We start from the raw sequence: 25,489 nt of genomic DNA, 5'->3' as shown, positions 1-25,489 counted from the left end.
CATCGATCGATGGAAGGTTCGTTCGCTAGCTTCGCCATCCAAGACACCGCACTAGGACCAGTCCATCCGTTTCGTATTACAACTCGTTTTGATTTTTTTCTCAGTTAAATTTATTCCCTCCGTTTCATAAAGACTGCATTTTAAATTTATTATATGTCCAACGTTAATTGTTCGTTTTATTTAAAAATTTTATGAAAAAGTTAGTCGCATATGAAATACTATTCATATCTTTTTTTATCTAATAACAATAAAAATACTAATCATAGAAAATTCTTAAATAAGACGAATAGTCAAACGTTACATCTAAAAACTGAAAAATAGAGTATTTGTAAGGTAGAGGTAGTATAAATTTGATTAAGTTCATAAAAAAATATAGTAGCATTTTCAACACAAAGATATTATAAAAATATATTCAATTCTTGATTTAATGAAATTATTTTGTTGTTTTAGATGCTGCTAAACTTTTCTATAATTTTAGTTAAATTTATAAAACTTTAACTTAAAAGTTAGTTAAAACGACTTAATTATAAGATGAAGCAGAACGGATGGATTAATTAATATCCCAGGTCGATGCACCGTGACATCCATGGCTCGATCAACGCGATGCATTCACTCATCTGCGTGCAGTGCATGCACCCAACGTGCTTGTATAGGCGTGTATAGCTGCCGCTACTACCACTCTACAGGAGTAGTGTTCTTCTTGCTTGCATCGTTGCATGCAAAGAGCATCTCTAGCTAGCTCCATCTTGCTGTTGTGTGTTTGTGTTGATAGGAGTACTCCCAGGTTGCTAGAGCGGCGTTAATTGTTGTGTGCGATGCATCACGAGAGGAGGAGATTCCCCTCGTTTCTCGCGCCGTTTTCTCGGGAGAAATTGGGCTCCATCTCGTGTCGACGTCGCCGACTCGCCGTCGTATTCGTCTTCGTCTCCGGCGACGTCGGGAGTTCGAGACGGCATAATTTTTCTGGCGGACTCCCGCGCTCTCGGCCCACATGTACAGGTGTGTAAAATAATTACGGCCCAATTAAAAAAGTTCACCCAATACCAGCCCAGATACAGCCCGCTTCGAGTCTTCTTCTAGAGAGATATTTAACCACCACCGCTCGCCACAGGATTCACCACGCTTCGCGAACCCTCGTGGCCGATCGCCGCCGCCGATATCCGAGATGGTGCATCAAAAGTTCACACGAGAGCTAGACGTACTGTGAAGGACCTTATTACAGCCCAAAATAATAGGGGTCGGTTTGGTTTGAGGGAGTTGGTGACAGAGGATATAACTCAGAGTGTACACTCACACACGCCACAACAACACACGCACACACACGCGTGCGCGTCCTTAACACACGCTAAGATTGAGATTAGAGGCATTAGACTTCGGTGCACGGGAAACATGCAGTCCCACTGAACACGCACGCGTGTGTATATGTGTACCCTTATTTCTAGTCAAGACTACCCGAAGGACAGTCCTAAAGAAAGACGGGAAAAAACCCGTCGAGGTGAGGTCCCGCGAGTCGAACTCGCGACTGGCCATTCGCACCACAGCGAACATGCCAACCGAGCTTAAAAAGTTTAGTTTGTTTAGAGGACTTGAGAATTCGAGAGGGTTTAGGATAGAGAATCAAGGCGTCCGACTCCTACCAATCTCTTATCTAAGGAAGACATGTTAATTCATGAGACTGTGAGGGAATTAGATGCGAAAACCAAACAAGAGATGTGTACTAAAAATGTTTACTCCCATGATCAATCACACCATCAACTCCCTTCTTTAAACTTCCATTCCTCTTCTCTTCTCTTGCAAAACAGGCCGTAGGAATCCACCAAACTAAGCCCTGGTCCGGCCTATTTTCAGGCCCAACAGATCCTCCCCCCTCTCACAGAATTCGAATCCAACCCCAACACGGAATGGAAGCCCTAGCCAACCTAGCTATATAACCCACCCCTACCTAACCATCCTCCTCCCCCCTCTTCCACAATCCAGTCGCCGCAAGCAAATTTCCCCACGCTTCGCGAACCCTCGTCGGGTCGATCCCGCCGCCGCCGCCGACGTCCCCAAATCCAATCCGCCCATCGCAAGGTGAGCAACTCCCCGATCCCTCCTCCTCCCCTGATCTCCTCACCCTCTGCAGGTTTCGGTTTCTCTCTGGTCGGCATCTGGAGTGGTGCGGATTTATGCCATTTTAGGAGTTCTCTCATGGTCAAATCTCGTCGGATCGAACGATTTCTAAGGCTTGGGAAGTCGTTGATAGTCCTGACTATGAGTAATTTGTTAGTGATGGAGTTTGGGGGAATACAGATACTCTGGGTGTGTATATTGCGTCTATTATCTAACGTGTCAGCTCGGTCATGTGATGTTGCGTGGATTTTCATATACTCGTGCTGTTGCAGTTCATCCAGCTTCGATTATTGTGCCTCGTGTAGTTTTTCAGTTAATATTGTTGTACTTCATGCTGCTAGGATGCGTTAAACATGTTGCAGTTGCATTAGTTACCATCTATTGGTTGGATTTTACTAGCATTAATTATTGTGTGATAGTTTATGAAACTTTGGATTGTTTGATCGAATGTAGTGCTATGCAAAAGATGTCTGTCGTATGTTTCTTAGTACACTGAATTAGCCATTCTGGTATTTAGGGGGTGATCGAATCCATTATGTAATCGAATCTCGTAGTAGTTGTACTGGTGCATTGTGTTTCGTCGTGCTAATAAGACCATTTCCCAGTTATTACTGCAATATTTTGCCATCTGAAATTGAATGTTCATGTGTTTTTGCCAATTGCTATCGTATTCCTTATTTACTATCCTTCCTTTTGTATTAATTTTTCCATGATGTCATCAATCTGCTAGGCTGAGTTTATTTATGGCATTGTTTACTATGCCAAGTGTGCACTTTTGATGTTGGCCAGCAAAATCACAGTTTTATTTGCTTATGCATGGTTACTTCTTTACTCGTAGCTATGTCGCACTTACGAGCTTCTGTTTTCTATTTCCTGAGTGACAGTCTCCTTGTCTATTTAGCTCTGGTTGCACTTTTGATGGATATGGTTATGCTATTTGTTTGGTCCATAGAGTTTCTGAGTGGTTATCCTATATAATATTGGTGAAAGGTTTATTATGCAGATGATCTAGATGACACATTAATCCAGTATATGCTGAATTCAACAAATGTGTAATAAGTGCTTCAATTGTATAATAGTACAAACTGTTTGGTCAGTGTGTCCGACATATTAGAACTTTCAGTAATGTGGCTTGTGGTTTTCAACTTTTGCTGGCATTATAATGTAACAAAGGAGCCTGTTGCGCATTGCAACATGGTTTTGTTGCATTCTTCATCTTGCATTCATACAAATGCCATTCTTATACAGTATTTTGGACATGCAAATGGTTTTGTTCACTATCCTAATATTTTATACAGGATAATGCAAGTAGAATACAAACAGATAGATTGTTCGCTTTGTTGATGGAGTGAATATTTAAGTGATAAGTGATTTATAGTATTCGTTTGAACTTTGGTATCATATATATGCATCAGATATGTAGTATATTGTATATTTTACTTGCATTTGAATTATTTCTTACATAAGTACATTTCTATGGTGTCTGTATGAGTGAAGAATCTGATGTTGACGTATGATGCAGGAGGCAGCATCAGTTTTGCTGCAATCTGACAAAGTGGAGGGTCTAAAAGTTGAAGCTTCTTTTATGTCTGAACAAGACTTGCTTTACTTGGGATCAGTTGGATTGCTTGGAGAATATTCTCGGACGAGAAAAAGGCACAAGCTCCCGCTTGGAAGGCCCTGCTGCATGCATCCGAAGCCTTGTCAATTTATGCAAGCTTCTGGCTGCTCTTGGAGTGCACTGGTTTCTGCTGATCCACTTCAAGGATCAAGACTATTGTCACTTCTGGCTCTTGGTGCTTCTGATATTATCTCGGTGGAAGAAAATTAATCGAAGATGGCTCTGCAAAACATTGGTGCTTCAAACCGCGATGATGCCTTCTACAGGTATAAGATGCCCAGGATGATCACCAAAATAGAAGGCCGTGGCAATGGCATCAAGACTAACATCGTGAACATGGTGGATATAGCAAAAGCCCTAGCTAGGCCTGCTTCCTACACAACAAAGTACTTTGGATGTGAGCTTGGTGCACAGTCTAAATTTGATGAGAAGACTGGTACTTCCTTGGTTAATGGGGCACATGATACTGCTAAACTGGCTGGTCTCCTCGAGAACTTCATCAAGAAGTATGTCCAATGCTATGGATGTGGCAACCCTGAGACTGAGGTCCTCATCTCCAAGGCCCAGATGATTACATTGAAGTGTGCTGCCTGTGGTTTCGTGTCAGACGTTGACATGAGGGACAAGCTCACAACTTTTATCCTGAAGAATCCACCTGAACAGAAGAAGGGTGGTGGGAAAGACAAGAAGGCAATGAGGAGAGCTGAGAAGGAGCGTCTAAAGGAAGGTGAAGCTGCTGATGAGGAGATGAAGAAGCTAAAGAAGGAAGCAAAGAAGAAAGGTGCATCCAAGGAAAGCACCTCCTCTAAAAGTGGTGCTGGGAAGAAGAAGGCTGCTTCTGGCTCTGATGAGGATCATTCAAATTCACCAACTCGCAGCCATGATGGTGACAATGTGGCTGCAGATGAGGATGACGACGATGATGTCCAGTGGCAGACTGACACTTCGCTGGAGGCTGCAAAACAGCGCATGCAAGAGCAACTGAGCGCTGCAACTGCTGAGATGGTGATGCTGTCCACTGAAGAACCTGAGAAGAAGAAGAAGCACGAGGCCTCACACAAGGAGGGTGCCTCCAACGGAAGTGCAAAACATGTGGTTGAAGAGGCTAAAAGCAGTCCTTATGATGATCTGGTCAAGGAGATGAAGGATAACTTGAGCAAGGGTGCTACTGCTGTTCAGCTCAAGGGTCTGATGACTTCCTCAGCCCTGCCACCCCAGGATGCTATGAATGCTCTTTTTGATGCACTCTTTGGCGGCCTCGGCAAAGGATTCGCCAAGGAGGTTGTGAAGAAGAAGAAATTCCTCGCGGCTGCTGTACCTGATGAAGCCTCCCAGATGGTCCTGCTGCAAGCCCTGGTGGCCTTCGGTGCCAAGTCTAGCCCTGAAGCTGTGAAGGAGGTGCCGATTGTTCTCAAGGCCCTGTATGATGGGGACATCCTGGATGAAGAAGTGATAACTCAGTGGTACAATGAATCTGTTGCTGCTGGCAAGGAGTCCCAGGTGGTGAAGAATGCCAAACCATTCGTGGAGTGGCTCCAGAGCGCGGATTCTGAATCCGAGGAAGAGTGACGCGTCCAACCTCGTCCCCAATCATCGCCTACTTTGCCTTATCGTCTTTTGAGTATTCGTTCGCCATGAATATTTCCAGTTCGTATCGTCGTGTGCTTTTCCTACGAGTTATGAGTGCTTCGAGTTTGTTCGTGTGTCCTGTGCGCTTGCTTATCTGTAATGTTGGTCAATAAACCCAGACGGTCCTTACAGACTATGTGGTGTCACTCTCCTGCTGGAGATCTTTTTATCTATGAAAACCTTAATGTGTTTTATGTGTCAATGCGTAATATCGGAGTCTATTGTTGGCTCTTGTGAGATTATTACTGGCTGCATCTGTTACGTGCTTGATATTATCTTGCCTGTGTACTTAGCGGCTGGATGCAGGATGTGCTGGTGTTTTGATCGCTTTGTTGCTCAAGTATGAAACGTCTTAAGCTCCTGTGACAATTACATGTTGTTGTCATTTGTCAAGCTTAGTTATCTCTCTGCTGATACCGAGCGTCACGCTGTGTTCGACGTGTACTAATCTCAATACTGATACTGAAAGTCCCACACTGATCAACATGTTTTATGATCTCAATACTGATACTGAGCGTCACTCTCTGATCAAAATGTACCACTTTTTGTAAGGATAGGTACTACCGAGTACCGTTGTACTTGTGCCAATATTTCCAAGTACTCCTAGCAAGGATATATGTGGTACATACAGGTAGGCTATACCAGGTTCAGCGAGCTTTCTGTTGAGGCGTCAGAATAAACCAGTGGTAATCTGATGGCATATCTGCTGGGATAAGCCGGCAGTACCTGAACATTCTTTGTGGAACTGCCGCATGCAGAACAACAGAACCTGGAATGCCAGGTTTTGGGTGTTCACCCTCATGTTCTTCCTGCTGCCTTGCATGGAGCTGCAGGAAACTCCTGAAAAATATCTCAGTTTACCAGTGCTTCCGACATCTCAACAAGGTGCTCACGCCAATATTTCCGTTCCAGACTTTCAAGTTCCGAACATATCTGACATGGACTTCCCACCAGGTAAATTGTTACTAGTAAACATTCTTGCCTTTCTGTTCATCGAGGTACTGTAGCCAGTAATCCAGGACCTGTATCAAGGGGAATAACTGGAACATACAGATCTCCAGAACTACAGAAGTGAACTTACACACACTGCGATATACAGAGACTGCCTCACAGGACTACACAAGCTTTCTGTATACAGCTGAACATGGGGAATCCTAAAGGTAAACTGCATTACTGCAGTACAAAATTATGGATATAAGATGCAAGAACATATGTCTACAAATAGAAATTTGAGAGGTTTATTACTGCCTCATATAATCAGTAATCAATTAGCCACAATCATTTTGATCAACAGAGGTAATATTGTACTTTCCTTATATTTCATTGCATGGTGATAAAATTAAAACTTATAGAATGTGGAACAACTAAATACCCCCCTGAAATACAACCAATCTTTTACACATACCAGGTAAGTGGTTACACATCTTCTGTTTCCCACACAAAGTTCCTAAAATGAATCGAGTATACCGCTAGAGATAATAACAGAGGCAACAGAAACAACTTGGGTGGAGGAGACTGCACAGATATGCAAAGCGAGTCACTCATGTTCTCCTCGCCACATGTCAGTACTGGAGAAGCTTAGTTCTTGTTATGATCCGGTTGTTCTTGTCACTGGGCCATAATTATGTCTCCCGGCCAACCGGGATCTTTAATGGTATTGCACAAATTGTACATCCAATATCCCTGAACTTCAACTGAAGCTACTTCAGTGTGGAAGAGCTTCGATACAACCCTGTCATTGCGCTCGTAATCTTGCCATTTGAGTGTCTGATCTGGAAGCTTCCAGCTCTCCTTGGCTTGGGCAAGAAGAGTGTGCTGAGCATCTTATCTAGACCTTCAGCAGTGAACTTCACATACTTGTTTGCACTGGCATCCTGCTGATCAACAAGCGGCCCATAGTTTTGCATGAAGCTCCGGTATACAGGCACTATAGCCTGCACCACAAGGTGGCAGGTCTTCTGTTGCAAATCCCTATCTGATATGATCCACGCAGATTGCTTCTGATACATCTCATCAAAGTTTGCATTGAACGATTTAAGTCGCTGCTTCACTAAATCTCTTGCTGTAGCCCGGCCTTTGGAGAACAAGATTATACCCTCCCTGCTCAACAGCGGTGCAAGTGTTCCCCAGCTCTCCCTCAAAAACACTGCTGAGTAGTAATCCTTGTACTGTTCATGCTCCCGGAGCCATTCATCACCTAAGATCTCACCCATCTTGGTACCTTTCAGGTGCTTGAAGAAGTGCCAGTGCGTGTTCATCATGAAGAGATACGACAGTGTCACATCCTCATACGCTTTTGACCATGCTTCAAAGTTGGCCTCAAGGGCCTTGACAATATTAAGCACTGCATCAACAAGCATCTTGTCGTTGAAGGTTTCCTTGCGCCAGCTGCGATGGATGACGAGCACCTGCGTGAGCACAGAGCGATACGGGTCCCCAAGGAGCTGATTGCAGTACTTGGCAACAAAGCTAACTATGCGTGGCACTCCGCCATCAGCTGGAGGCAGCATATTGCGCTGCAGCTCTACCTGCACGAGCAATTCCTCAAATATCTCCACGGAACCATCCACCACCCTCTTGACAAGCTCCCTGGTTCGGGTTTGGATCTCGACACATGCCTTTCCACCAAACAACCGGTTGAAGTCCATTCTCAGCTTGCTCAAAGAATCAAACACATCGAGCAACCGCAAGAGCTTGATGGGATCCTTCCTGGCATCACATATAGCACGGCCAAACTTGAGAAAATCAAGGATGCCAGCACGCGACGCAATCTCGGCGAAGCATGAGGACGCGGCTTCAGGCCGCCGTTCAAACACCGCGACGCAGAGCTTCCGCTCCGCCTCTAGGAGGTGGCGCACGGCGAACTCCAGATGCCGCCCCCAACGCTCGACGTTTGGGGTGAGAACCTGAGCATCCTCAGCTGGGTCGTGCAAGTAATCAAGGCCGAGCGCTCGAAGGCTGGCGCTCACCGTGTCTCCACGAGCATCGGCGTAGGCAGCCGTGCAGGTGCCGAGCCGCCCATTAGCGGCGAGCCGGTCAAGGATCAAGCTCAGCTTGTGCACGGCGGAGGCGGGGATCCGCGGCGGCGTGATGGAGCCAGGGTCGGAGCTGTTGTTGGGTTCTTTCATGGCGAGCGGAGCTGAGTGTTCGGTGAGGAGGCGACGGAACTCGGCCTCAAGAATGTCCAGTGCAGCGGCGAGGAGGCCGCCGTCGAGGTTCGCGGAGGGGGTCTTGAGGTGGGAGAGCGCCTCGGCGAGGTCGGAGACGAAGCGGGGGTCGGCGAGGCTGCGGTCCCCGAGGTACTCGACGATGTCAGCGAGCCACTGGGAGGCGATGCCGCAGTTGTCGGAGAGGAAGTGGAGAGCCTCCTCGAGGCGGGACAGCACGGCGAGGTATCCGGGGAGGTCGTCGGCGGCGGCTGAGGCGGCGAGGAGCGGCGGCTCGAGGCCGTGCACGGCGTCGAACACCTTGAGCACGGCGGCGGCAGGCCCCACGGCGCGGTCGACGCACTCCCCGGCGCCCTCGAGCGCGTCCCGCGGGGCGCGGATCGGGCGCACGGCCGCCTCCATCGGCGGGAGCCTCGCCCGGATCTCCCCGAGCCTGGGCCCCGCCCGCGCCAGCGCGTGGCTGAGCGCCCGCGACCTCTCCACCCCGGCCCGCAGCGCCCGCCTCGCCGCCAGCAGGCTCGCCATCCCGCGTCCCTCCTCCTCCCCCACCCCCATCCCCGAAGAATGTGAGACACCACCTTCCTCCTCGCCGGCGAGGCTGGTTGGGACGCTAGTTATCCGGCGACATGGAGAGGTAGTAGGTGAGGGGAGATGGGAAGAGAGGCGGCGGGGAGGAGGAGGAGGAGAGGTTTAGGTTGGAAAAGGGTGGGAGAAGAAAGGAGGGAAGGCGAGGGCGGAAAGGGGGCGGAGTTTTTTCCGACGGAAAAAGTGGAGGAGGGAGGAGGGGTTTGTGTGTGTTGTGGTTGGAAGTGTGGGGTCTCGAGACCGCGTCCGCGATGGAGGAGGCGGCGGCGAGGGGGGAGAGGAGGCTGCGGCGAGTGTGAGGTGGACGACGAGTTGGGCTGCACGGCACGGTTGGAGCCAGCTCGGCTGAGGCAGGCGCACGCGTTGGATTGCGGGAGATGGACCAAAATCGGCCGCGCGATTTGGAGGCCGCGCCTGCGCCACCCGCGAAACTGACACGGTGTCTCCTGCAGGAAGATGAGTATTTCACGTAAAACAAATATGGTAATAACATGTGATTTATTGAGTTTTAATTATTATAAATATAAACTTAAAAAATTATTAATCTGATATTTTAAAACAACTTTTATATAGAAAGTTTTCGCACAAAATACACCGTTTAGCAATTTAAAAAGCGTGCCATTTTAATCTAAAAATTTATCCTTAAATTCAAGAGGAAACGAGGCCCCGTTTTCAGCTTATTCCTTTAGTACACTTCTTAAACTAATAAACGATACATTTTTATCACAATATTTCTATATAGAAGTTGTTTAAAAATAAATCAAATAAATTTATTTTTCAAGTTTACAATAATTAATATTTAATTCATTATGTGCTAATGAGTTATCTTGTTTTGTGTGAACTAAGAAATATTCTTCCCTGGGCATGAAAAGAACAAAGCATTTGTTACTGACGTGAGTTTAGCATTCATCACACTCATCTACTATTAGTGACAAAGTTAGACAGAGTATCGTGATCTCGGTCGCACATGATTGGAGTCTTATTGTTTTGTTTATGTATATTTTTTTACCGTTTATTAGTAAAAAAATTAATTTATGAGCAAAATTTTATCATGTTTTAACGATATAAAATTAAATATTATAACTAAATTATGATGAAAAAACTATAAAATTAAGTTTTAAAATTTAAACGCATAGGCGAAACAATAAGGGCACATGTGTTTGATGCTGCTGTGGCCTGTGGCTGTGTTTTGTCCGGGGATCCCAAGGTTGAGTTCCTGTTTAGCCGCGTGAGTTTCACCACAATTATTGTTATCATCCCTGATAGTAAAACGCTGTTTCACTCTCACAGATTTTATGGCCAACTGCTGGTACTTACCTGTACTGTTGTACCCTCGCCTGAAACCAGTTCTAGGATGCTGTTTCGTTATATCAAAACTGAAGATTTTGAAAGTGATAAACTACTACTACTGTACTACTAGTACAAACTATGCACGCATGTATCCATGGGTAAAAAGTGTGTGAACTGGAGACAGGGATGAAGAACTGGCGTGCAAGCAACGTAGATGTGCTGCACCTAACCGGACAGGGAAGAACTGAATCCACACTCTGCTACTAGTCGTATTTATACAGTAGAGTAGAGTGTATACTACTACTAGTAGTACAATTTATTTTTTGAGAACTGTATTTGCATTTAAGGTGTCAGTGCTGCTGTTGCCATGGTGGTGTGGTCAAGTGCATCACTGGAAGTTGGTTGGATCTAACTATGGTTATTTATGGCCTGGTTGGTGATCACCAGCAACACACAAACACTTCTTCTTCTTCTTCTTCTTCTTCTTCTTCTTCAGTTTGTACTTAGTTTTTTGGGCTCAATTCGCAGGTCAGGGCGTGAGATTTGGTTAACTCCACAGAGACGATGATGCGTGCAATGAAGTCACACGCTGCGACCATTGGTCATTGGAGTAGCTTGCATGTAAAGTTCTTTCTTGGGCTACCTGAATTTGACTTCTAGTACAGTGTACGTTGCATATGCAGTTTACTCCCTCCGCCTAAAAAAAAAAAAAGACAAACCCTGGTTTCCGTGTCCAACGTTTGCCCGTTCGTCTTACTTTAAAAAATTATGAAAAAAATTAAATAGATAAGTCATGCATAAAGTATTAATCATGTTTTATCATCTAACAACAATGAAAATACTAATTATAAAAAAAAATTTATATAGGACGAACAATCAAATGTTGGCACAGAAACTCAGGGTTTGCTTTTTTTTTTTTTTTTGACTGGGGGAGTAATTTCCTAGGTCGTTCTAAATAGTTGACTAAACATATTTAGTACTATACTACTAGATTGCTTACAAGATTGCAATAGTACATGACTCAGAAATGGTGCAGTTGCTATCAGTACATGGTTTGATAATGTGTATGCAGAACTTATACCAGAAATTCAAGGGTGTATATGTACCGTAAAAAAATATTTCTTTTTTTTTGTAAATTTTCTACCACTGAATTTTCATGCAGGTTTAGGGCCCCTTTGAATCAAAGGATTTATCTAGAGATTTCATAGGATTCAAATCCTATAGAAAATTTTCCTACTTGACCCTTTGATTCAAAGGATTGAAGTTTTTCAAATCCTATGAAATTCCTATGGAATGGCACATTGTATGTGGATTTTAGAGGAAATATAGCGAGAGCTCTAACCTCTTGGAAAATTCCTTTGAGTCTATCTCTCTCATCCGATTTCTGCGTTTTTCCTGTGCTCCAATCAAACGACCATTACTGTGTTTTTCCTGTGTTTTGCAATCTTCTACTCCACTTTTTGAAGTGTCTGGAAGACAGATGCACGCCTATCTTTTTTCTTGGTCTTCTCTACCGATATGATCCCGGATAGCTACACCTCAGCAAAAATGACACTGCCTAGTGCTTCTGGCTTGATCTGCACTTGGCATTCAGTGGAATGAAATGACAAGGCAATTGCGTAGTACTCTTTCTTGGTCTATTGATAATTCTCAAAAGTTGCCTGCATTATGCAGCATCCAGAGACTCTTATATTAGTAATTCAGAATTGACAACGGAAACAGTTGGTTTGCCTTTTCACTTGTGGATGCACCTGCTAGGCCTATCTTTATCTTCAAAAGAAGCAGCACCAAAGGGGAACTATGAGAATGATCAGCTCTAAAAGGCTATTTTATGGTGTGCTTTTTTAAATTGGAATCATAGTATGCTTTCAAATCAAAAAAGAAGAATCACTAAGGCTCTTTTTTTATGAAAAGAAATCATTAATTTGTTGAGCAGACATGACACATGAGGAAAGAATAAGGAATCATATACATACTACTACTTCACAACGAATTCTTTGTTAGGGAAGGACAGTTTTGACAAAATTGATCAAATTACAATTGTACTTCTTCTTTTACTGCCTGGCCAGTACCAATTCCAATTGTGCCTGTAATGTCTAAAAAAAAATGCAAACCTTGCTATCATGATTAAGAAGGAGAACAGAAGGCATTTCAGGGTAAAGGAGCTAGTACTACCTTTGTTAACTAAGAAGATAGATGCATGAATGAATGATTAATTAAGCTGCAGACTACACATGGGCTACCTCAATACTGGGGGCACAAAGATCCCCATCACCCATATCCACATGCTTTGCACTGCCCCTGCACAGTAATTTAACAGTTACAAGCTAGATGCAACAGCTGTCTTACTTAGTAGCACTAAGCACGAAGCAAACACTTCCATTACCAGGTACCACTAGCTCTTTCTCAGTAGTAATCTACTGCATAATTGAGTGCTGACACTCTCAATTCTCACAAAAAAGAATCTCTGGGACCCCAAAAATGTGGGTCCCTGACTCCCTGTTACAAGTTTGCAAGCAAAAACAGAATTATTTATGTCGGAATAGGGAGATTGTTATCATAGCACAGTGGACTGAAGCAGCACTTTGGCATGAGAAATGCAGCTTTTAGATTCTTTGCTGTGTTATTAAACGAGCTGACCTGATAAACCCTCTGATTGCAATTGGACCGTTGAGCACATTTCAGCTTAAACAGAGCCAAGCCGGTTGGGCCCACAAGAGTATCACCAGGTGGGCCCCATTTGTTCTTGGAATTTTCAGGGGATGGCAATGAATGGGCCCCAGGACCCACAGAATGAAACAGATGTTAGCAACACCAGGGCTCCACTAGTACTAATAATTTCCAGTCTCCCAGTTCAGAAACAATGGGATGAAGATGCAGCATAGATTTTCAGTCACATGTGCTGAAGAAGATAACATAATTAACTAACAAGGCATATTAATAATGCATGTTAAGACTTAAGTAGTATCATCTACTAACTAACATGAAACATGATAGCCGAATCAGATGACATTACTAGTCCAACATGAACAGAATTTGATTACCACAACACAATGCAGAACTCTGTCTTTTTCTAGACTGAATCGTATTTGTCAGTTTTCTTTTGTCACAGGTTGCAGGTAAGCTATCTATCTTTCCTGCAGAGAGTAGATTGCAGAGTTTGTCAAGATGAAGAGCAGGGGATGGAGGCTGCAGGGACAAGGACATACATGTTGGTGATGGACACGCCCACCGACTAACTAGAATCATGTCGCATCAGTTGATGATGCGATCTGGACGTAGCCCTGGTCCTGGCCGTGTTTCGCCATCCAAACCACCGGTACTGACAAACACCTCCGATCAACTCAAGAGAAAGTGAAAGCCTCACCATGCTCACATTTGAGAGCCATTTCTCCCTCAAAATATCATCTTTTGGAGGTTTCAAATTCTGAATTCAAGCGTTCTTACTCTCGAATGCAATGATAAATATGTTATCCCCAAGAGAAACTACTAGCAATTTAAAATAAGACACCGGCAGTGACAAACACTGAAACACCTCTGATCAACTCAAAAGGGAGAGTCCTCAAACATCCATATTTCAACCCATTTCTCCCTCAAAATTTCATCTTTTTGACATTTCAAATTCTGAATCCAGACATTCTTACTCTGAAATATGATTACACCCAAGAGAAATAACTAGAGGTGTAAATTAAGATAGTTCTTTTTCACATGATGGGATATCTGTATAATGCAGAATGATCATACAGACTGGGGATAGTATATCGGTGTACAGATAGTCCAAGAAATGTCACAAGCATGTACTTCGGTAGCAGGTCACTGGTATGACAGAAAAGAACATGGAAACTCCCCCCACTACTTCATCAGGCTTTTCAATTGAATCGGACAGCATTTGGGATCATCAAAGCTATAGTCCTAGTACTTTATTTCGTCGGCTAATGAGACAAATCGGCCCTGAAAATCTCGACCATTCGTGAGTTTCAGAGATCTTAACAACAGTAGATGCAGAAAAAACAAAACTCAAATTCAGAGTAGCTGAACACAAAACTTCTTCTGTTTGACTTGTGAAAATCATAACACTAGCCAGCATTGTGATCTTTCTGTTGATCAATGCATACGCATGCCTCAACAGCTTTGCTAAACTTCAGGCAATGCAGAGACGCAAAAGTGCAGTGTTTTCCCAACCACTTTTGCGGCTCATACTTTCATTTGGTAATCAATTGGTACTGATCTCTGAAAGAATTGAAGAGCCCTGAAGTAGTTACAAGATTATGCATGAAATTGTGGCGATTGATAAGGAAGTGGATTTTGATGCATGTAGCTTGTGATGAGATATCAGTTTAGCTCGTCTTGATCAGTTGCTCCTAACAGAGGAAAAATTGCCCATCTCCTTGACTCTTCAGTGAATCAGCATTGTTTGGTTGGTTAGCTGCTGCTACTGCCTGAATGGATCAACATGATCCTTCAAGTTAAATTTATACCTGCACTTGTGTAATCTTCTTTACGAGGCTGTCCGTGCATGCTTGACTATTACGATTAAGATAAGAAAAAAAAAAACTTTCCGTGCATGTTTGACTATGACCAAGATTAGGAAAGATGAAAAGTTAGGCAGCTAATTAATGAGGTTGGCTTGACAATAGAACCAGAAGTTTACCTATAGTCTCAACACTTGGTTGTCCTGATTTCAGTGGCTTGTGTTGCTCTAAGATTTTTTTTTTTTTTTTAAAAAAAAAGTACTGCCTTGTAATGATCGATCCTGAGTTGTGCCAGTGTGTAACAAACTTACAATGTTTACAAGAGGTCAGCATGTTATATCAGATCACGAGACAACACAGAAAGAACTTACTCCACTACACTGATTACTGCTAATCTTCCACTCTTCCAGCAAAGTTGATAAATGACTTTATTCGAGCGACAGTTACAGAAAAAAAAAAAGAAGGATGAATAAAGGCATCCTACTAATCTAGTCTAAACCTGTGTTGGACAATTGTACAAGCCCATGTATTCCACCAGAAGGCCCAGAATAATCCAATTTAAAGAAATGGGCTTAGCAATCGGGCCTAAATGAAACATAGTCTGGTTGTACATTCGTACAAGCCCATGTGCTTCGTCACTGCCTCGGTTTTCGGCCACTCTTGTTAAACTCCTGTTTCAGCAGATGAGGCCATAAACATTTTCAGATTTTTCTTGAACGGAAAGATGGGGCCATATACTTGAAAAAGAAAGTAAAGATGAGCACATAATGGCATAAGAACATAAGATGCACATACTTTGTTCCTTGGGAATAAACTGAAGATGACATCCATAGAATGGGTATCTGTTAAGCCATTGCTTACTGTTTCTTTACGATTTACCTTTTCGAAGTTATGCCTTACAATTACAGCTAATTAGGTCTTTCAGATTTGTTTTCCTGCGCTTATGCTTCAAGCTAGATGTTGCTTCACTTCTGACAAGTGGACAAATCATCCAGAAGAGAGCAGCAGCAAAGATTTCCTGTACACTTCCCATCTCCAAAATGTTTAAGACCAGCCTGAAATCTGAACTATTCAGATCAAAACAATCATCTGAACTCCCTGCTGGCAACAACTGCGACCAGCGCAGAGGAGAGAGGAGAGAGGAGAGAGGAGAGAATACAGCCAGGTGATCACGCATGCGTGTGCTGCTGCTGTTTTTCTGTCCACTTGGCTGCTGTCTCTCTGTCTAACGATTGGCTTAAGCAAACGCATTAGCGAATAAAACAAGCTCATACAGTATATGACAGTATATGCATCAGCAGCAGCAGGAGAAAAGAAAAACAGGTAGCTAATCTCTTCCGTCCAAAGAGATTTTAAAATTAGATACGAGTATTAAGAAAATAAGTTAAATTAAATGGTAAATTGTTGACAACTGAGCATAGCTCTAGCGTAATGCGAGGGTGTTCGTCCAGCCCACCTGGATTCGAATGCTGACTCTAGCATGATTTTCAAGGTTCGATCTTTATTTTAGCCATTTGTATCAGGGGTAACAATATGGCTGAAATTTTGATTATTTTGGTCCACAGTTATTTGATTTTTTTTAACAAAATTCGAACAAATATTTCCAAATTCAAAAAATAAAAATAAAAATCAGCCGAAATAATATTGTATCAGCAGGAGGGGGGGGGGTCGATAGAACGATTTCGTTCTGTAATTTTGAACCCTCGATTCTCATGGGGTATTATTTCCCTTTTAGTTTTCTAAAAATATGGTAAATTGTTATGATAATGTTTTTAAAAAATGATAAAATTTTATGATAATGTTATGATTGGTTGAGAAGAGAAAACAGGTGGAGAGTTTGAATAGTAGAATATTACTAGTAGGAGGAGAAGTTATATTTTAGAACATGCATGATTCTCATGGGGTATTGTACGTTCACTTTTAGATTTTTTAACAAATTAATACAATTAATACAATGTTATGATTGATTAAGAAGAAAAAGCAGGTGGAGAATTTTTGAATAGTAAAAGATTACGAGGAGGAGAAGTTATAGTATTTTAGAATGTTATAAATTACTCCATATTATATTTTGAGATAAAAAGAGTAGCTGTATGATAGAAAGAGGCAACCGCTGCCGATGGCTAGCATTCCAATGCAAAGACTGACTGAACATTTGTTTCTCCATGGATTATTCAAAGATGTTTTTGCCATGTTTGAATTGAGTTTGAATCCAACCGCACCGGGCGGTGTGCATGCATAAATGCGCTGTCCAATGTTTTGCTAGCTGCACTGCAAGTGGGTGTGCATGTGCTCATCGATCGGTCGCATAATTCTGGCCGCTGCTTGCAATTGCATTGGCTCGATTGGCCAATCATTTGGCAGCCTAACCAACTGCAACTTGTTAGCTAGGCATTTTAAGTTATGCTTAATACCACTCCATGTTTTATGATCAAATTTATGCTTAATACTTCATGTCTTATGACCATAAAATATAGGATTTTCTGAAATTTACTTTAATAATAATATGCAGAGGCATGCATTTCGTTCATAGTAGTATTCAAGGGTATTTAGTATTCAAGGGTATTGTAAAATTTCAGACTGAATTGTGTTCAGTATTCAGAAGTTGGTTAAAGAGGATGGATCAAGGCAAGAACAAAGACAGGAGTAGATTGCTTCTAGCTTCTTCATAAATCGGTCAGCTCTCATTTCAATATTTTGTCAAAGAATAGGAAAGTTTAAGAGGAGATTGTCAGTGCCAGGAGGTATAATTAATACTGTTGTTGCACATGGACAGGACACGCCGGCCACTGGTGTTTGATCATGGATAGATTCAACAGACACGAGTCTCGATATACTACTAATTTCGTTGCAAGATTATTATAAACTGATATCCACATGTTTGTGTACTGTAGCCTTACTCCGTCGACCATGGAGCTTTAGCTAGCTGTGGATGCTTTAAACTGCCATCTCGATCTGGCCATCTCTCACATCTTGACGCTAACTAAAGAACTAGCAGAGACGACTCACAACTGTCAACTGCTACCTTATTATTAGTAGCTATATGTAATATCATGGTACATAAAACCGATTAGGTGTCAGTTTGTAAAAACCGGTCGATATTAATCGGTTTTTTATATAATGTTGATCAAAAGTTATCGGGTTTTACCGTTTTCGATCCGTTTCCAATGAACCAGTTAGAGCGGATTTTTACTTCGAATACGAAAAGGTAAACCTTGCTAGGCACTCTTAATTTAAGTAGTACTTCCAGCTTCGATTATACTTCAATCGGCGCAAGTACTGTAGAATGATGTGCATAGTTGCATTGAAAATTTGCATGCCCAACTGAGTGCCACTTTTCAATTTTCATCTCGTGCAAGTTGAAAAGTTGATGTATCATGTGATTCTGTATTTGCCAAGCAAACGGCCATGCATGTACAATTGGTGAGTGCTTGCGGCCCCTTCAGCCATAACACTGTTGCTGACACACCGTAGGCGTAATCAGGTACAGTATGTGTACGCATTGTTCGACGTGTCCTACTTTCGGGCCGTCGGATGGCGACTGGACGGTGTGGATGCGATAGGAGGCACTACGACCCCCCCGAATCTTGTCGGTGGCGCATCGCACGATCGCATCTCGTGATCAGATCAGATGATTCAGATCCAACCCCTCAACTGTTCCGTCGCATGTACACGTGTCGCGCGTCCACGCGCCGGCGTACGGCGCGCCGTGTCCCCACATGTCAGCGTACGTGGATCCTCGCCGCCGCCGCCGTCGCCGTCGCCGTCGCCGGACAGGACAAGCACGTACGCAGGCGAAGGCGTGGCGACCGTTCGTTCCCACGAAGGCAGCAACGCAAATTCGAGATCCAACTATCTATCGCTTACTCGTCTGTTGTTTCTCCCTACGACTCCTCGCCGGTTTTCTTATACGCTCTCGGATTATGGTTTACCCTTCTGATTGAGTGCCGGATTCCGACCTAGCGACATGACAGTTTTTTTTTTTTGTTAAATTTCACTAAGTTTTAATCAAATTTTGGCTGATTTTACTGTCTTAAATTTGAATTATTGAAAACCATTCCGAATTTCATAAAGAGTAAATTGCACCCATGGTACAACAAGTTGACAGGTGGGTGTGATTTAGTACAAGAACTTGAGAATGTGACAACTAAGTGCAATAACTTGGCAAGTGGGTGCGCTTTAATACAATAATTTGATAATTTAGTATTTTGGTGCAATAACTTGGCTAGATATGTGCTATTTTGGTTAATGAGTGCTATGAAAGTTCACGATGTTAATATGTCATCACATAGCAATCCCGTAGATATAATCTTTGCAATGTTTGATGCAATCTGTAAGAATATATTGCTCACCTAATTTGCACCATCGATTTAGATTTTTTTTTCACCATATCAAATACCAACTAGAAAATTTCTACACGGTAAAATTTGTTTGACTTTTAGTTACTAGATTGACAAAAAATATGCTTGTACAAATCTATATAAGTATATTAACAACTGAGTACGTAAAAGCTGAGTACATATAGCCAAAAATACTCAAAATAATTAAGTTTTTACACTACTTCTCAAGTTATTGTACCAAAATCGCACCCACCTTTCAAGTAGTTGTACCTATAAGCTCATTTATTAAGTTTTTTACTAGGTTGCACCCATTTGGTAAGTTGTTATCCTAGCATCTTCCTTTCTCAAGTTCCAACACTAAATTACACCAACTTATCAAGTTGATGTACCGTGAATGCAATTTACTCTTCATAGAATCTGCTTTTGTACTGCATCGAAGCCTCTAAATTTCATGGGTTTTTTTGGTCTTTGTTAGTCGAAAACGTTAACCGTGTTTGTGATCATCATAAATTGTTACATACGGATTATCTAAAAACTATGATAAATTTCATGGACAGTGCAACGTGTATCACGCATTATAATTGGTAATTACTAGTTGAAGAAAAACAATGCTAACACACCAAGGTACTTCGTCAATAGTCCAATATTTTTTTTGAGAATTATACAGTATAACGCAGACACTCACAACGCACGCGCACTCACCCCTAAGAACACACGCACGTAAACCCTACCCCTATGAGCATCTTCGAAGACTGTCGACGGGTACGTCGCCTACCACTGAAAGCACAACGCCGTTAAATCCTGGAAAATTCGCTTCCATGGGGAGTCGAATTCGCTCGTCGCCTACCACTGAAAACACAACGCCGTTAAATCCTGGAAAATTCGTTTCTATGGGGAGTCGAACCTAGGACCTTAGGTGCTACTGAGACTCTTGTAACCACTAGGCTGCATGTCCTTTCGCAGTTTATGAAGATATATAAGTATACGCGTATATATACAAGCATCCGTGTCTATCCCATGTTTTGAAAAAGATCATCATGGTAATCAACACGGAAGCGCAAATTAGAGAGGAGGAGAGATGCTTAAACGCAAAGGTGAGAGCTTTTTCTTTTACGCGTGTTACGTTTTATAGATATGTGTACACATATATATACTGGGGGTGGGTTACACACTGGTATACTAGCGTCCATGTTTGTCATGTGTTTAGGGAAAAAAATATCACAGTGATCGGTCCTTAGATGGGCGTACACGTGTATATACTAGCACCCATGTTTGTCCCATGTCTCGAAAAAAACATCATAAGTGCAATTTAGGAAGGAGGAGAGATGCTTAAACACAAATGTGAGGGTTTTTTCCTTTGCGTGTGTAAGTTTATAGAGATGTGTACACGTATATATATATATGAGCATCCACGTCCGCATGTTCTGAGAAGAAAAAGAAACACCATGTGTATATATATATTAAAATCCGTTTTTATCTCGTGTTTCGAAAACAAAAATCATGATATTCAAGAAAAAATGCAAATTAGGGAGGACGAGAGATGTTTAAATGCAAAGACAAGAGTTTTTTTTTCTTTTTGCTCATATTACATTTATGGAGATGAGTATACACATAACTACACAAGTATTCGAGTAACCGCATTCAAAAATAAAACATTGCCGTGATAAACCTACATACAAGTGTACACGTATGTATACTAGCATCCACGCTTGTCTCATGTTTCGGAAGGAAGAAAAAACCCCACGATGATCGATCAATCTATAGATGAGTGTACACGTATATATATTAGCATTCACGATCCACGCTTGTCTTATGTTTCGGAAGGATCGACAATCCATAGATGAGTGTACATGTATATATCTTAGCATCTGCGTTTGTCCCGTGTTTCAAGAGAAAAAAAATAAAAACATCATGGTGATCAACAAGAGAAGTGCAAATTAGGGAGGGGGAGAGGTGCTTCAAAGCAAAGGCGAGACCTTTATTTTGGTTCCTCTACGAATCACGCATTAAAAATTCCTTTTCTTTTCTTTCCCACTGTTTTATAGGTAGAAGAGCTGGAAGAAGAAGCAGCGACCCCAACTCCTCCCTCCATTCGCGCAAAAACACCGAACCCACCTCTCCTCCCCCAACCAAAAATCCCTTCCTTTTTTTTTCTTTTTTTCTTTTTTCTTTTTTTTATTGTCTCTCCCCTCGCCGGCGGCGATGAGCCCCAGGAGGGAGAAGGCGGAGGAGCAGCAGCAGGGGTGGCGGGAGGAGGCGGTGTCGGGCGCCTCGCTGAGGCAGGTGGACCTGGAGAGGGGCGCCAACGGGTGGGCCTCGCCGCCGGGGGATTTGTTCCACCTGCGCGCGAGGGGGTACTTTTCCGGCGGCGGCGGCGGCGGCGGTGGCGGTGGTGGTGGTGGTGGGAGGCGCGGGAAGGCGCCCTCCGCCGCCGAGTGGCTCCTCCGCCCCGCCGGCGTCGACTGGTTAAGGAGCCACTCCCGCCTCGACCACGTCCTCGCCCGCGACGACATCCCCGTCGCCGCCGCCTTCCGCCGCGCCCGCCTCCGCAAGGACCCCTCCGCCCACTTCCTCCTCGCCGTCAATCTCCAGGTCCGTTTCCCCCCCGATCGATCGCATCTGCGCGTCGACGCCGATCGAATTGTTTGTGACAATCAATCTCTTGGTTCGGTTCGTGTGCAGGTGCCGGGGCGGCCGGACGCGTACAGCGCGGTGTTCTACTTCGCGGCGGAGGCGGCGATCCCGGCGGAGTCGCTGCTGGGGCGGTTCGTCCACGGCGACGACGCGTACCGGAACGCGCGGTTCAAGATCGTGAACCGGATCGTGAAGGGCCCGTGGCTGGTGCGCGCCACCGTCGGCAACTACGCCGCCTGCCTCCTCGGCCGCGCGCTCACCTGCCGCTACCACGGTGGGGACGGCTACCTCGAGATCGACGTCGACATCGGCAGCTCCGCCATCGCCAGCGCCATCCTCCACCTCGCGCTCGGCGCGGTCACCTCCGTCACCATCGACATGGGGTTCCTCGTCGAGTCCCAGTCCGAGGAGGAGCTCCCCGAGAGGCTCTTCGGCGCCGTGCGCATCGCCCAGATGGAGATGGGCGCCGCCAAGTATGTCGAGACGGCGCCCGACGATGTGGTCCCCGAGGCCGGCAGGGCTGGCGCCGGATTCAGGGTTCACTCGGCGAAGGTGGCCAACGATAGCCGCCACCAAGAACGCGCCGCCGGCAAGGTCGGGAGGTCGATGAGCTGCCAGGAACGCGAGAGCGGAGGAGGAGGTTAGGGCTCAATTCTTCTCCCTCAGCTAGCCATTCTTTTTCATACCAGTGCTAATACTGTTTCGCAATTCGGATTCGCAATGCCACTGTTTAATCACTGTTATTGATTAAAAATCATGAACCTGTTGGTATAAACTTACAATAGCGTAATAGAAGATGCAGGCTTGGCTTTCGGTGGTAGTACATGCTACCTTTGAGCAACAAGTTCTTGATTATCCGGGTTATAAAATTCTAGCAAGTGATTTATTCGGGTGGAGTCGATTGTTTTTTAGTGACATTGAGTCTTACAAGGGAAAATGACACTGATGTTCTGTACTGTTTCAAGTCTCAACGCATTTTCGTCTCGTCTCCTTGAGAGTAATGTGTTGATGTGCTGTTTGCGGTGGGGATATTTTTCTTGTCAAAGTGTTAGAGATTTCCTAATCTTGTTTAATTATTTGATACTCCCTCCATCTATTTTTTATAGTCATATTTCATCTTGGCACATAGACCAAGGATAAGTAATTTTACTTATCATCCATTTAAATATGCTAGTTATTCATCGTAAACAAGCGATTCATTAATATTTACATTTCTCGATGCCTATGTAGTCAATCTTGTGTGGAAGAATTGAGAGTCACGTATTAAATCCAAAAAAGTCATTAAGAGGATAGGTTGTGATTAAAATATGCTTATCAAAAATAAATTTTTCAGATTTGGAAATATGACTGATCTGATGTGTGTAAGTCCGAAAAGCAATTAATCTGATGTTGGGATGACAGGGACCATTGCTGTTTTGTCATTGCTTCTGTGTAAGTCTGCTCTAGGGATCTGATGCTGTTGGTTAATTAGTACTCCCTCTATTTTTTTTTGATAGTCATATTTCATCTTGACACACAAACCAAGGATAAGTAATTTTACTTATCATCCATTTAAACATGCTACTAGTCATTCCTCGTAAATAAGCGATTCATTAATATTTACATTTCTCAAAGCCCATGTAGCCAATCATATGTGGAAGAATGGAGAGTCATGCATTAAATTCGAGAAAATCATTAAGATAATATGTCGTTGGATTGAAATATGCCTATTAAAAATAAAATTTTCAGATTTGAGAATATGACTATCAAAAGTAGAAGGAGGGAGTACGCAAAAACAAGAGGCGTTTTTATTGACCCTTTTTTCTATCGAGGTCCAAGATTGCGATATCTGATGACAGTACTAATCAATGTCCACATTAATCTCATGCATCTTGGTATATGTGTGTGCTTTGGTTGTTAATTTGGCACGCGTACGGCCCCATCTTTCTTCTAGGAGTTCAGGATCTGCAGTGGTTGGCCCTTAATTGCCACTTCCGTGCAACTGCTAATGCCTTGTACTCCCTTCTTCCTAAAATATAAGAGATTTTGGATGGACGTGACATATCCTAGTACTACAAATTTGGACGTGCTCTCTGTCCATATTCGTAATACTAGGATGTGTCAAATCCACCTAAAATCCCTTATATATTTTTTTTGCCAGGTAAATCCCTTATGTATTGGGACGGGGGAGTACAGAACAGCACCTAGTTGCAATTCACCCTGTGTCTCATGTCATTTAGAACAGGAAGTGTAGAACATAGCAGAACATGCTCTACTGTTAATTTCATAACTGAATGTGGGGGTGGAATGTCTTTGCTAGGCCGGGAGAATGGAAAGGACAAAGGTGTGAACAGTAAAAGTTAGATAATCTCCACACAATGGCCAGTTTTGGTACTGAAAAGGGTGTAGTAATTCAGGAGGTGTGCACTTGCAATATGCTTACAACTGCCTAGCACTGTAACTTCTGCTAACTTTACCTGTTTATCGCGTACTAGTTGTCGCAGGTGTACCCAATTGTGGTCCACATTGGCCATGATCTGTAGCTTAGGGAAAGCATATTGTTTTCATTGTCATGGACTGAGCGGTTGGTGGTGTGTTTAAATCCTTTGTTCGGCAAGATTGCCTTCATTGTTCCTTTACTTGCATGGTTAGTTGTTTAGTTGCTTTGGGGGGAACACTGACATGTGTGCTTTACATAAGTGTTTACTACACATATGATCAGTATGCCATTTAGGTGCTTTGCTGATCATACTTTCTTTCTAGCTTGATGCACTCATACTTGTAGAAGTTGTTCAAATGACATTGAGGCCATCATTATGGTGACCTATCAAACAATGTACCTTCATCCTGTGGTTTAATTGCAACCCTTGCTGTGATCCATTTCTTTTATTTCTTAGTGAGCTATCGTAATCGCTTTTCCATTGTTGGCTGAAGATATATTCATTTAGACAACGGAACATGTATGCCTTGTAGTACATTCTTTTTTCTAGGAGATTCTTATAGTACATTCAGTTGTGTGGTCATCTTCTGAGTTCTTTTTTGCAAGCACGACCCAAATACTTCTCTCTGGTTGTATAAGAATGGTCAGAGCCTCTATATACACAATCAGTCCTGTCTTGAGAAATTGTTAGGTCTTTGTATCGTCGTATAGAGTACTGCTGCCCATTAGTCTTCGTCCGTTGAATGGATAAATTCACTCTGAACAATGTAACTGAGATTATGGATCATAACTCATTATTTAGTAACTTTATTCATTGTTTCAATTACATGCTTGGATGCTTGTCATTTACCTTTGCGCCATGTGGAACTGTTATAATGCATCAGAAGTTCAGAACTTGAACCTTGTTTTTTTTTTTTTTTTGAGAACTTGATCCTTGTTCTGTAATATTGGATGTTTGAATGGTGCAGGAAACAAATAGTAACATCTTGAATTCATTCTTTTCAGGAAAATAGATGCGAAGGAAGAGAGATCTTTGGATGGAGAAAGAGGGGATTGAGATCGAAATAGCCGGAGGAGAAAGGCCGGGGCACATAAAATGGGGAAGCGGCGAATACTCCCTTGATCATAATGTGCAAGTCACTGATTAAGCTGTGATCAGAACTGAAACCTGATCGATGAGAATAGTATATTATTCGTAATTATGATGCCATTCTTCTCTTCAA

General features: G+C 43.2%; 3 protein-coding genes across 3 annotated transcripts; 2 read left to right on the top strand and 1 right to left on the bottom strand.

Annotated features, from left to right (window-relative positions):
* Positions 1-1,930: 1,930 nt before the first annotated feature.
* Positions 1,931-5,564, top strand: LOC127776761 (eukaryotic translation initiation factor 5-like). The gene is made up of 2 exons (XM_052303296.1): positions 1,931-2,073; positions 3,635-5,564. Exon 2 carries the CDS (start codon positions 3,950-3,952, stop codon positions 5,300-5,302), a length of 1,353 nt encoding a protein of 450 aa, XP_052159256.1. The 5' UTR covers positions 1,931-2,073; positions 3,635-3,949; the 3' UTR covers positions 5,303-5,564.
* Positions 5,565-6,643: 1,079 nt separating this feature from the next.
* LOC127777472 (exocyst complex component EXO70A1-like) lies at positions 6,644-9,417 on the bottom strand. The gene has a single exon (XM_052304071.1). The coding sequence runs from the start codon at positions 9,082-9,084 to the stop codon at positions 7,063-7,065; it is 2,022 nt and encodes a 673-aa protein (XP_052160031.1). The 5' UTR covers positions 9,085-9,417; the 3' UTR covers positions 6,644-7,062.
* Positions 9,418-21,117: 11,700 nt separating this feature from the next.
* Positions 21,118-25,489, top strand: LOC127776502 (protein ENHANCED DISEASE RESISTANCE 2-like). Its single transcript, XM_052302897.1, has 3 exons — positions 21,118-21,805; positions 21,896-22,487; positions 25,272-25,489. The coding sequence occupies exons 1-3, from the start codon at positions 21,416-21,418 to the stop codon at positions 25,277-25,279; spliced, it is 990 nt and encodes a 329-aa protein (XP_052158857.1). The 5' UTR covers positions 21,118-21,415; the 3' UTR covers positions 25,280-25,489.

This window comes from Oryza glaberrima, chromosome 6 (genome assembly GCF_000147395.1).
Source record: "Oryza glaberrima chromosome 6, OglaRS2, whole genome shotgun sequence".
NCBI lineage: Eukaryota > Viridiplantae > Streptophyta > Magnoliopsida > Poales > Poaceae > Oryza > Oryza glaberrima.
Note: the sequence above shows the minus strand (reverse complement) of the source record. Positions and strands in the feature narration are given on the sequence as shown.

Excerpts from the sequence above, each read along its gene's own strand:
- LOC127777472 (XM_052304071.1), bottom strand. The coding sequence starts at position 9,084 with ATGGGGGTGGGGGAGGAGGAGGGACGCGGGATGGCGAGCCTGCTGGCG.
- LOC127776761 (XM_052303296.1), top strand. The coding sequence starts at position 3,950 with ATGGCTCTGCAAAACATTGGTGCTTCAAACCGCGATGATGCCTTCTAC.
- LOC127776502 (XM_052302897.1), top strand. The coding sequence starts at position 21,416 with ATGAGCCCCAGGAGGGAGAAGGCGGAGGAGCAGCAGCAGGGGTGGCGG. Across the intron at positions 21,806-21,895 it reads TCCTCGCCGTCAATCTCCAG|GTGCCGGGGCGGCCGGACGC; the intron begins GTCCGTTTCCCC and ends GTTCGTGTGCAG.